General features: G+C 35.2%; 1 protein-coding gene across 4 annotated transcripts in view; it reads left to right on the top strand.

Annotated features, from left to right (window-relative positions):
• PTBP3 (polypyrimidine tract binding protein 3) overlaps positions 1-13,277 on the top strand; it is a 103,016-nt gene that overhangs the window by 67,663 nt on the left and 22,076 nt on the right. For all 4 annotated transcript variants that reach the window (XM_060101337.1, XM_060101336.1, XM_060101338.1 and 1 more), the window contains 2 exons: positions 3,516-3,626; positions 5,118-5,286. In XM_060101337.1, coding sequence (XP_059957320.1) covers positions 3,516-3,626; positions 5,118-5,286 — 280 coding nt within the window. The remainder of the gene's footprint in view (positions 1-3,515; positions 3,627-5,117; positions 5,287-13,277) is intronic.

Here is a 13,277-nt window from a genome sequence, read left to right as displayed (position 1 = left end):
TTTGTTTGTTTTGGATTTTTTAATTGCACCTGTCCTAATTGGGGCATGAAGTGGTATTTTGTTGTAGTTTTTATTTGCATTTTGATGATTAGTGATGTTGAGCATCTTTTCTTTCTTTCTTTTTTTTTTTTTTTTTGGCCACACCACGTGGCTTGCAGGATCTTAGTTCCCTGACCAGAGGTCGAACCTGGGCCCTTGGCAGTCCTAACCACTGGACCGCCAGGGAGTTCCCATTGAGCATCTTTTCAAGTGCTTGTTGCTATTGATTATCTTCTTTGGAGAAAGATCTATTCAAATCCTTTGCCTGTTTTTAAAATTGGGTTTTTGTTGTTGTTGAGTTGTAGGAGTTTTTTTTATATTTCTGTATATTAACCCCTTATCAGATAAATGATTTGCAAATATTGTCTCCCATTTTTGTGGGTTGTCTTTTAAAAGTCTGTTGATAGTCTTTTGATGAACATAAGTGTCCATTTTGATGTAGTTTAATTTATCTATTTTTTCTTTTGTTGCCCATGCTCTAGGATAGTTATTCTTTTTTTTTAAGATTTATTTATTATTTACTTATTTATTTTTGGCTGCATTGGGTCTTAGCTGCGGCATGTGGGATCTTCATTGAGGCATGCGGGATCTTTCGTTGCAGCGTGCGGGATCTTCGTTGCGGCACGCAGGCTTCTCTCTAGTTGTGGCATGTGGGTTTTCTCTTCTCTAGTTGTGGTGCACAGGCTCCAGCACGTGTGAGCTCTGTGGTTGTGGTGCAGGGGTTCCAGAGCACAAGGGCTCTGTAGTTCGTGGCATGCGGGCTCTCTAGTTGAGACACGCGAGCTCAGTAGTTGCAGCACACAAGCTCAGTAGTTGCGGCGCGCAGGCTTAGTTGCCCCACAGCATTTGGGATCTTAGTTCCCCAACCAGGGATCAAACCCATGTCCCCTGCATTGGAAGGCAGATTCTTTTTTTTTTTTTAATACATTTATTTATTTTTGGCTGCTTTGGGTCTTTGTTGCTGCGCATGGGCGTTCTCTATTTGCGGCGAGCAGGGGCTACTCTTTGTTGTGGTACACCGGCTTCTCTTGTTGCGGAGCATGAGCTCTAGGTGCACAGGCTTCAGTAGTTGTGGCTCACAGGCTCAGTAGTTGTGGCTCATGGGCTCTAGAGTGTAAGCTCAGTAGTTGTGGCGCACAGGCTTAGTTGCTCCTCAGCATGTGGGATCTTCCCAGACCAGGGCTCAAACCCATGTCCCCTGCATTGGCAGGCGGATTCTTTACCACTGGACCACCAGGGAAATCCCTAGGATAGTTATTCTTGATCATTCTTTCTGATAATTAAAAAGCAGAACCATTTGCCTATTAAGGAGACACATACATAGTATTTGATAACAACAAATTCTTACCAGCATAGGGAATACTTATGTTTTTATCCTTAGAAGCAGAAGGGCGAGTTTCTGGCTCATTAAAATCCAGATTTAAAATGGAATGTCAGAGGAAAGCAAAATGCATTGTAGTAACCCTGGCCCTGAACTTGTGGTGGGGAAGTATAACAAGTGTTGTAAGAGCATTGGTAACCAGCGGTCTGTCAGGAAACCTTCCCCCAACTCTGTTTATTCCGCTTCTCTAAAGACTCTTTAGAGACGCCTTCCTTGAGCACCCTTGCACCTTCCCAACTTGCATTCCAGTTCACTCTCATCCCTTTCCCTTTTATTTTTAAAACAAAACACTTTTTTATGACCAGACATTGGTATTTATTGGCTTATTTGTTTATCGTCTGTCTTTCCTTATGAGGGCAGAGACTCGTTTCTTTCTTTTTTTTTCTTTCTTTGAGGATTTTCCAGGTATTTTTTTTCTGTTATTGATTTTTAGTTTAAATCTATAATTGTTTGAGAATATACACTGTATGATTTCTATTATTTTAAATTTGTTAAAGTGTGTTTTATGGCTCAGAATGTGTCTATCTTGGTCAGTGTTTCATGCAAAATTCAGAATGTGTATTCTGTTATTGGGTGCACTGTTCTATAAATGTCAACTAGATGCAGTTGATTGATGATGCTATTTAGTTCAGCTATATCTTTACTGATTTTCTGACTTCTGGATCTGTCAATTAGTGACAGAGTGGTGTTAAAGTCTCCAGCTACAATAGTGTTTTTATAGTCCAGCAGCTTTTTTTCTCAAGTATTTTGATTCTTTTTCATTAAGCACATACATATTAAGGGTTGTTATGTCTTCTTGGATAAATGACCCCTATTATTATTATATACCCTCCCTCTTTATCTCTGATAATTTTTCTTCAAAAGTCAGCTTTGTCTAGATTTAATATAGCTGTACCAGCTTTTCTTAAAAATTAGTGTTAGCATGGTGTATCTTTCTCTCCCTTTAGCTTAAGTCTTTATATTTAAAGTGGGTTTCTCATGAATAACCTGGAGGTAGGTTTTGTTTGTGCTTTTTAAAAAGCCCACTCTGACAAGTATGTATTTTAATTAGCATATTTAGAACATTCACATTTAAAGTGATTTTTTATATAGTTGGACTTATATCTACTAGGTTGGTAACTGTTTCCTACTTGTTTGTTGTTTCTTCCCCCTTCTCTTTCTGCCTTTTTTAGGTTTTTTTTTCCTGTTTCACATTTTGTTTTTTACTAGAGTTCTTTAGAGCATTTTTAGTTCACAAAAACCTTGAGCAGAATATATATACCTCCTTACCGCCACAGACATACACAGTTTCCCTCTATTATTAACATTAGTATGGTACTATTGTTTAAAATTGATGAGCCCATATTGAGACTCTTGTTACTGTTTTGTTCACTGCTGACTTTCTAGAGCTTAGAACAGTGCTCTATGAGTATTTGATGAATTCATAGAGCATTGAACATTTTGTTGTTCATTTTGTTGAATATTTTGTAGTTTTCCTGTCTATAAAAATTTCAAGAAGTAGATGCTGATTCTCAGGCTGAAATAATTGATCTGTATGTATATACAGGTATATGCTTTGTAACACCAACATCTCATAGCATTAATTAATTCCTCTTGTAACCTCCTGATTCAGTATTGTGCCATTTATGACATGCTATAAAATAGGTTAAATATTTAGTGCCTGTTATGTGTCAGGCACTGTTTTAAGCCATGCATGAGTATTGAAACATGAACATCTTAGGCTTGATTGAAGTAATTTTGGTACCAATAGTTTTAATAGAGGAAATTATTTTCATTTAAAACTGGGATTCAGGGGCTTCCCTGGTGGCGCAGTGGTTGAGAGTCCACCTGCCGATGCAGGGGACACGGGTTCGTGCCCCAGTCCGGGAAGATCCCACATGCCGTGGAGTGGCTGAGCCCGTGAGCCATGGCCGCTGAACCTGCGCGTCCGGAGCCTGTGCTCCGCAACGGGAGAGGCCACAACAGTGAGAGGCCCGTGTACCGCAAAAAAGCAAAAACAAAAAAAAACCCTGGGATTCATGAATCAAGTTGTATTTATAAAGATATGTTAGCAAATTTTTTCCTTAAATTTAACCTAATGTGAACTTTTTTCCAGATATTTTCTAAATTTGGCACAGTCTTAAAGATTATCACCTTTACAAAGAATAATCAGTTTCAAGCCTTGCTTCAGTATGCTGACCCATTGAATGCACATTATGCCAAAATGGTAATTATGATCTTTTTTTCATTTTTCAATTGTTAATCAGTCACTTCAGTGATACCAAAGAAAGCCATCATGTCTTCTCCTTTGCTGTAGTTTACCATGTGGTTTTTTTTTTGAAAATTGTAATAAAATATACATACTGAAATTTACCATTTTTAAAATACTGTTCCATATGCTCTTCTTATAGTCTAAAAATTACTTCTTTCTTCATATGAAGTGGTTTCAAATCACCTGTCATTTCTCAGATTTCTGGGACTCATTTCTGTTTGTCATATTTAAAGTCTAGAGTTGAGCACAGTACTTCTGATATAATCTGACTAATAAAGTAGGATTATCTTTACCCTAGTGCCTCATTTTCTTATATTAAGTGAGCCAAAGATTGATTGATTTCAGTATTTTTGCAACCATATTCACTGTTGAATTTCATTGAGCTCTGAATTGCTAAAGACATTAAATCTTAGGAAATATGCTGCATTCAATTCATATTGTCTTCTTGTTAGTACATGAGTGCTTGACTTTTGACAAGATGTAAAACTTCACATTCAGTTTGGTTACGTTTGATCCATCTCCTGTTGAGATCTATCCCTAACTCTAATTCTATCTTGTATTGGTATCTGAATTATTTCTAATTTTTTTCCAAAGATAGGGACTAAGGTTTATAGTACTTTTGTGTATCACAAGGTATCTAGCTCTTGATTAGGAATAACATTTATATTTGCTGTACCCTCTACCCACATATATTATTTTGTACCTTTATGATGGCATACTGGTCAATAACTATTATGATAAGTCTGGTTTTTGTATATTTTTATGTTTTTTGTTTTATTGATATTTTTATGTTTTGGTTTCTGGTATTTATTTTTATAAATTGAAGTGTTTGTGGAAGTCATAAGTAGCTATAAATATCCCTTTGGTAAGTCTTTATTATTTTCAAAGGAGGGATTGCTGATTTTTGGTCTTGTATCTGATCTGACTCAAAACTTCCCTCAAGTTTATTACTCAAAGAAAATAAACTTACAAGAAAAACAGTAAGTGGTAGATAATATTTCACATATTGTGGTTCTGACAGGTACCATTTACAAAGGCTTTATTTCATCTTAGCCTATATAAATTACACTAAAATGAATTAAAATGAAATGTAAAATTTAAATATCTTTAAACATTTAAAAATAATCATAATAATAATTAGTACAATGTACAATAATGTATAATAGTTTTCTAAGCTTATACATTTCTCCTCTTCCATTTGCTCTTATCATAGACAAGATAGGGATTATTATCCTTACTTTACAGATGAAAAAACTGAGAAATAGAGATTTTCATTTTCTCTCTTAGGCTCACACAGTGACAGAGGTAAAAGTAAACACAGGTCTTTGGCTTTTAGTTTAGTCCTCTTTGCTTTATGCCTGATTGCCACTCTGTCAAAGTAGAGGCTACTTGATTTATTATTGTTATTACCTTGCAAAACATCAGTCCCTTTCTTACATGCTTTAGGCTCTGGATGGCCAGAATATCTATAATGCATGCTGCACTCTGCGTATTGACTTCTCCAAGCTTACCAGCCTTAATGTGAAATATAATAATGACAAAAGCAGAGACTTCACTCGCTTAGACCTTCCTACTGGTGATGGCCAGCCATCCCTTGAACCCCCTATGGCTTTTGGTGAGTAGTTCTATTTTGGGTCACAGAACAAGCTTTCTGAAGTTAAAAGTTTCATTTATTAATCCATATATGTCAGGTGGTTTCTTCTTGGATTCTCTCAGGATTTCTAAAGAAAAGCGAGAATCATGGAACCAAAACGTGTTCATTAATTGAATCTTGATATTAGTAGATTCTATTAGTTGGCAAAAACAAGTAGATACCTGAAATTGAATTTATTTTCTAACATTAATATTACTCGTTCTTTATAAACCATACAACCATTTGCTTGAAATTAATAGTCATATATTACCACTGGTTTAAATAAGTTGATTTATAAGGTTGGCCAAAAAGTTCCTTTGGTTTCTAAGTACAAATAAAAGACACATTTTTCATTTTCACCAAGAACTTTTTTTGCGGTACGTGGGCCTCTCACTGTTGTGGCCTCTCCTGTTGCGGCCTCTCCCGTTGCGGCCTCTCCCGTTGCGGAGCACAGGCTCTGGACGCGCAGGCCCAGTGGCCATGGTTCACGGGCCCAGCCGCTCCGCGGCATGTGGGATCTTCCCAGACTGGGGCACGAACCCATGTCCCCTGCATCGGCAGGTGGACTCTCAACCACTGCGCCACCAGGGAAGCCCCACTAAGAACTGTATTGAACAACATATTCACCCTTTTGTTCCACTACCTTCTGCCGTTTTTCAGGCAACTTCATAATTCCATCTTCTCAAAACTTTTTATCTTTTTGAGCAAAGAACTGTTCCAGGTGCCTTTTACAGTCTTCCGGGAAATGGAAATTTTTTCCATTAAGAGAATTTTGTAAAGACTGAAATAAATGAAAATCCGAAGGTGTAATGTCTGGTGAATACAGCAGGTGAATCAGAACTTCCCAGCCAAGCTGTAACAGTTTTTGTCTGGTCATCAAAGAAACATGTGGTCTTATGTTATCCTGATGGAAGATTACGCATTTTCTGTTGACTAATTCTGGACGCTTTTTGTCGAATGCTGCTTTCAGTTGGTCTAATTGGGAGCAGTACTTGTTGGAATTAATCGTTTGGTTTTCCGGAAGGAGCTAATTAAAATAGAGGACTCCCTTCCAATCCCACCATATACACAACATCCCCTTTTTTGGATGAAGACTAGCCTTTGGTATGGTTGGTGGTGATTCATTTCGCTTGCCCCACAGTCTCTTCTGTTTCACATTATTGTACAATATCCACTTTTCATCGTCTGTCACAATTTGTTTTGAAAACAAAACGTTTTCATTACGTTTAAATAGAGAATCACATGCGGAAATATGGTCAAGAAGGTTTTTTTCGCTTATGTGGAACCCTAACATCAAAGCGATGAACATAACCAAGCTGGTGCAAATGATTTTCAGTGCTTGATTCGGATATTTTGAGTATGTCAGCTATCTCCCACATGGTATAACGTTGATTGTTCTCAATTAATGTCTCAATTTGATCGCTATCAACTCAACTGGTCTACCCAACTGTGGAGCATCGTCCAGCAAGAAATCTCCAGCACAGGGCTTCCCTGGTGGCGCAGTGGTTGAGAGTCGGCCTGCCGATGCAGGGGACACGGGTTCATGCCCCGGTCTGGGAAGATCCCACATGCCGCGGAGCGGCTGGGCCCGTGAGCCATGGCCGCTGAGCCTGCGCCTCCGGAGCCTGTGCTCCGCAACGGGAGAGGCCACAACAGTGAGAGGCCCACATACCGCAAAAAAAAAAAAAAAGAAAGAAAGAAATCTCCAGCACGAAACTTTGCAAACCACTTTTGACATGTTTGATCAGTCACAGGACCTTCTCCATACACTGCACAAATCTTTTTGTGTGTTTCAGTTGCCTTTTTACCTTTCTTGAAATAATAAAGTATAATATGCTGAAAATGTTACTTTTTTTCTTCCATCTTCAATATTAAAATGGCTACACAGAAATTCACCAATTTTGATAAGTTTTTTTTTTTAATGCACGCTGATCTGATAGCTGTCACAATACAATCTAACAAAACTGTTTCAAGTGAAGTTAAAGACAACTAAGTGCTACTAAAGGCATCTTACAGAAAAAACCAAGCGAACCTTTTGGCCAGCCCAATATAACCAGCAAAATACTGGTGTAAGTGGTCTTGAGAGAAATACTTTTCCTTTTTTAAGTAGTGATACTTTAAAACAAGGACCTAAATTAGTAGTATGTTTTTCCTTTATTCAAAGAAGAGGATTTACAATTTTTTGTTTTTGTTTTTTAAACATCAGAACTTTTCATCTTAACCCTAAGTTTGTGTGAAGTTGCATTTTTGCACTAATAAAATAAGTCTTCTGCATTACTCATGCAAATGTTGCTTTGGAGAGCTTCCTTCTTTTATTTAAAATTAGTTCTCAATAATTTAAACTTTAAAAATAAACCTTTATGTAAAGGGAAAAGTAGTGGAGAGCCTACTTGGGTATATCATTAGGTTAATATACTTTTTGGTTTTGCAGCTCTCGAAGTGTGGTTTATTATTTAGATAAAGTATTTTAATTTTATTACCCTTTGTGATAGATTTTTCTTTCCCAGATGACACCATAAAATATTAGTTGAGACTTTAAGTGATATTTAGTTTATCTTCATGTTATAGGTGGGAAAAAAGAATCCTTAGCCAAATTGTTGTCCAAAATTTTCTAGAAAACAGATAGTAAATTTAGTGTAAAAGCCTTTTGTTATTTATAACTGAAAATGCCAAGTGGATTGTTCAGTTCATGTTCCTAAATTGTTAAAGTTTCTGTTTTAGTCTGACCAAATTTTTGTGTTTTATACAGTTGTGCTTCCATATCTACAGGTTTGGAATCTGTGGATTCAACCAACTGCAGATCAAAAATATTTGGGGGAAAAAAATTCCATAATGTTCCAAAAAGCAAAACTTGAATTTACCTTGTACCAGCAACTATTTTACATAGCATTACAGTGTATTTACACCTATTTACATAGCATTTACAACACAGTAGTTATTATAAGCAATCTAGAGATGATTCACAGTATGCAGGAGTATGTGCAGAGATTATATGCAAATACCATACAATTTTATATAAGGGACTTGAGCATCCTTGGATTTTGGTGTCTACAGGGTGGTGGGTTGGGGAGTGTGCTGGAACCAATCCCTTGTGGATACTGAGGGACGACTGTATTTGTTATCAGCCCCTACTAATATGTACAATTTGGGAGAGCCAAAGGTCTTTGTAATTACCATTTTAATAACAAATGATAGAAATTGGGGCTATCACTCAAGTTTGCCAAAACTTGGCTATCAAATGCAGAACTGCACATATTTCAGTAATTGAATACATACTGTTGGTATAATTAATGTTCTGCATTGTGGAAGGAGGACATTTTTAAAATACAATTAAAAATTTTGGTTTCTGAATATAAAATAATCAGAATGTTACCATCCTTTTTTTATTGTATTAATAAATCCTTTGTCGTTGCAGAGTAGTGTCTACATTCTAAGATAAATAATTCATCAAACAGAGAACAGTACTTTTTTATGTGTTGTGTGAAAGTTTACTCTGCCTCTCACAAATATTTGAACAGTTCACTATTCCCTCTTTTTTTTCTCCTGGCTTCAGAAACACCACACTTCCATGACTTTTTCCTTACCTCACTGGCTGTTCTTTTCTTTCTTTTAAAGATTACCATTTAAAGGTCTTAGGGCTAAGTTGTGAGCATTCTGTCCCTCTTTTTAGAGAAATATATTATACCTATAGAAAAGCTTGTAAAACATGTGAATACAGTTTTAAATACCCATGTGATTACTACCCAGATTAAGAAATAAAATTTTTACACATACTGAAGAAGCACTATTTGTACCCCTCTCATTTATTGTGTTCCCACTCTCCCTGCTCCAAGATAACTGTAGTCTCAAATTTTTGATGATAGTCATGCTTTTGCTTTTCTGCTTTTCCCCTGTGGTTTGGTTTGGGTTTTTTTTACTACTCATTATGCAGCCCTGAGTGCTAATTTAAAAAATTCTTTTCTCCTATATTTAGAACTTTATCTAAATGGAATCATACTGTTTGTTTTCTTTTGTGATTCATCCATGTTCACATATGTGGCTATCACTTATTCATTGTCAATACTGTCAAGTGTATAGATTCCCATTGTATGAATACACTACAGTTTGTTTATCTATCCTACTGTTGATAGACATTTGGGTTGTTTTAGTTTGAGGCTATTATGAACAGTGCTGCTGTGAAATTTTCTTGATTACCAATGAAGTTGAACTTACTTTATTTATTGGCCATTCTCCTTTATGAATTTTCTGTTAATTCTTTTGCCTGTTTTTGTGTTTGGTTTCTTGTCTTTTTTTGTTTATTTGTGGGAATTCTTTATATATCCTAGACACTAGTCCTTTGTTGGTATTATGTGTTGCAAATAATTTCTCTCAGTTTTGGCTTATTGGTTCATTCTCTCCATGGTATTTTTATGTAGTCAAATTTATTTGCCATTTCCTTTATATTTGTGTTTTTGTGTCATGTTTAAGAAATCCTGTATTACTTTGACATTATAAAGATAAATACTTATATTTTAAAGTTTATAGTATTTTAGTAACTTTATTGAAATACTTTAAGTTGCAAGAATAGTTCAAAGCATTCCCTTATATCCTTCAGATTCCCCAGTTATTAACATCATGCCACATTTACTTTATCATCTCTCTGTTTATATGTGTGTGTGTGGTGCTGTTGTTTTTTTTTTTCCTCTGAGTCATTGGAGAATAAGTTGCAAGCATGGTGTCCCTTTTAAATACTCACTGTATATTTTCTAGGAACAAGGACATTCTTACCTAAATACCGTTATCAAAATCAGGAAATTAACATTCACTCAATACTATTATCTAATCCATAGACCTTTTAAAATTTTTGCCAGTTGTGAAAATAATGTTCTTCATATGAAAATTTTTCTCAGTATCAGGTTAATTTATTTGTCATGTCTCTTGGGAGTCCTTTAATTTGTAACATTTCCTCATTCTTTGTCTTTTATGACCTTTAAAATTTTAGAAGAGTTCAGGGTTGGGTATATAATAGAATTTCTCCCAACATGCATGTCTGGTTTTTTGGCTGAAATAATGTTGTGTCTTTCTCATTTCATTATATCAGGAGACACATAATGCCAGTTTATCCTATTCCTGGTGATATTAACCTTGATCACTTAAGGTGGTTTCTGCCAAGTTTCTTCCCTGTGAAGTTACTGTTTTTCTCTTTGTAATTAGCAACATATCCTTATAAGGAGGATACGTTGAGACTATAAAAATAGCCTGTTTCTTATGACTTTTCACCCTTTAGTTTTAACATCCATTGCTTTAATTAGTTGTTACTTTGGTAGTTGTTGCTGTATTGGTGATTTGCTAATTCTGTCATTCCTTCTCATTTGTTAGCTGGGATTTTATTATAAAGAACTTTTTTCTTACCAACACTCCATTCATTCATTCATTCATTTTTATTACATAAATTCGTGTGAATTTAAGGTTTATAATGTGCTACTTTGATGTATTTATATATTGTAGTATGATTCAGATGTAGTGATATTTATCACATTACACAGTTTTAGTATAATATTGTTGTCTGTATTCATTATACAGTGCATTAGCTCTCTGTGGCTTATTTACTATTCATTGTATTTTTTCATGTTAATATGAACTTGTAGGTTCTTATTTTATTCTATGGGTAATAATTTCATAGTATCATTTTTCATTTTATGTTCAAACTCTCCCAGATTTGGCCAGTGGGAGCCCTTTCATACTAGCTTCAGTGGCCTTTTGACATATCTTCATCATTGTTTGAACACTTCCTTACTTTCTGGCAGAAGATATTTCAGATCTTCTTTACTTTCCCTGCCTTAACACTGCAGTCAGCCATTACTCCAATGAGCCCTGGTTCCTTTTAGTAGGAAATAGTATTTGCAAATCAGTATCAAGGTATATATGTGCTTATTGCTAATAGGGTGTCACTGCTTCTAGGAACTTTAAATGGACATGACTAGGATATATGTATATGTGTACTTCATAAGTATATTTCTCTGTGTGTGTGCATGTGTGTGTTTGTGTTTTAAAAAACCGCAAGTTTTAACTGTTAACTCCAATTCCAATCCAGCACCCTTTTTTTCATATTGGTGATTCCCTTCTTCAAGAATGAGAAATCTAGTTTCCATTAGCCTCAACATATTTACTTATTTGCTCGATCCTATAATACACAAAAAGTTCAGAATTAACACATACCATTAACTTGAGGTTAATATATGCATGAGTAGTTTTCTGAGCATTGTTCCATTGGTCTATTTATTTGTCTTTCTTTTTGTCATTACCACAAGTCTCAATATCTGATAGAGTTAAGTCTACTTATTCTTCAAGAGTATCTTGGCAATTCTTGACCATTTACACTTAGGAATTTTAGGATCAGCTTTTCAAGTCCTCAAAGGGGAAAAAAAGCACTATTAGGGTTTTGATTGGATTATATTGACTTTATAAATCACTTAGAAGATAATTGACAGCTTTACAGTAGTCTTCCAGTCTTTGAATATTGTACATATCTCCATTCATTTGTATATTCTTTAGTGTCTTTGAGTAAAGTTTGGTGACTTTTCCCCATAAAGGTTTGCATATGTTTTGTTAGAATTATTCCTAAGAGCCATACTTTTTAGATTCTAATTCTAGACCAATCTTTATGATCCATGTAACTTTGGGCAAATTGCTTAACTGCTCTGTACTTTTGTCTTTTTATATGTGAAATTAACATAATAATAGTACTTAACAGGTAAGAGTTGTGATGAATATTAAATGTGCTAATATACGTAAAGAGCTTAGAATGGTGCCCTGTAAGTTTTAGCCATCACTGTTATTTGGTTTTTAAACTGTTGCTAATATACAAATGCAGTGTTGTTGTTTCTTGATTTCATATTCAGCAACTTGGATAAACTCTTATTTCTTTCTCTAACTACTCTAATTAATTTTTCCTCTTACTTTAATAAGATGCACTGAACTTGTAAAATTTGCATAGAAATGGAAAAGTATCTAAAATAGTGAAAGGAAATAAATGCAAGGCTTAATATAAAGCTGCAGTAGTCAAACCAGTTTGATAGTGTTGAAAGGTTAGATAAATTAATGGAGCAGCATATAGAGTCTAGAAATCAACCCACATGTATGTAGTGAGTTGATTTTGAGCAAAATTGCCAGTGTAAAAATTCAGAAGGGAAAGGAAAATCTTTCAACAAGTAGTTTTTGGACAGGTGGATATCCATATTGGAAAGAAAATAAACATTGATCCGTATCTCACACCATACTGACACATTGACTTGAAATGCATCTTAGGCCTATATGTAAAACTTAAACCTATAAAACTCCTGGAATAAAACATAGAAGAGGGGACTTCCCTGGTGGTCCACTGGTTAAGACTCCCAGCTTCCACTGCAGGGGGCATGGGTTCGATCCCTGTTTAGGGAACTAAGATCCCATATGCCATGCTGTGTGGCATGGCCAAAACAAAACAAATAAATAAATCTTATATTTAAAAAAAAACTTAGAAAATCTTTGTAACCTTGGGATATGCAAAAGTTTCTTAGGTAAAATGCAAAAAGCACAAACCATAAAAGGAAATAATTTATATATTGTATGTACATCAACATTTACAAGTTTCACTGATTGAAAGGTACCATCAAGAAAACCAAAAGGTAAGCTATAGACTTGAAGAAAATATTTGCAACACATATATATAAGACAAATTCGTTATATCAAGTTATACAAAGAACTCTTATAGCTCAGTAATAAGAAAACAAACTATTAAAAAATGGCCAAAAGATTTGACAAGATATTTTACAAAGATTGTATATGAATGGCAGTAAACACATGAAAAGGTGCTCAACATCTCTAGTCATCAGGGAAATGGAAATTAAATTACTGTAAGATATTATTACATACCCATTAGAATAGCTAGAGTTAAAGTTTCCTGTACCAAGGATGTGGAGCATCTTTTACTAGCATACTGTGTTGATGGCAAT

This window comes from Mesoplodon densirostris, chromosome 6 (genome assembly GCF_025265405.1).
Source record: "Mesoplodon densirostris isolate mMesDen1 chromosome 6, mMesDen1 primary haplotype, whole genome shotgun sequence".
Classification (NCBI taxonomy): domain Eukaryota; kingdom Metazoa; phylum Chordata; class Mammalia; order Artiodactyla; family Ziphiidae; genus Mesoplodon; species Mesoplodon densirostris.
This window is presented reverse-complemented; position numbering and strand designations above follow the sequence as displayed.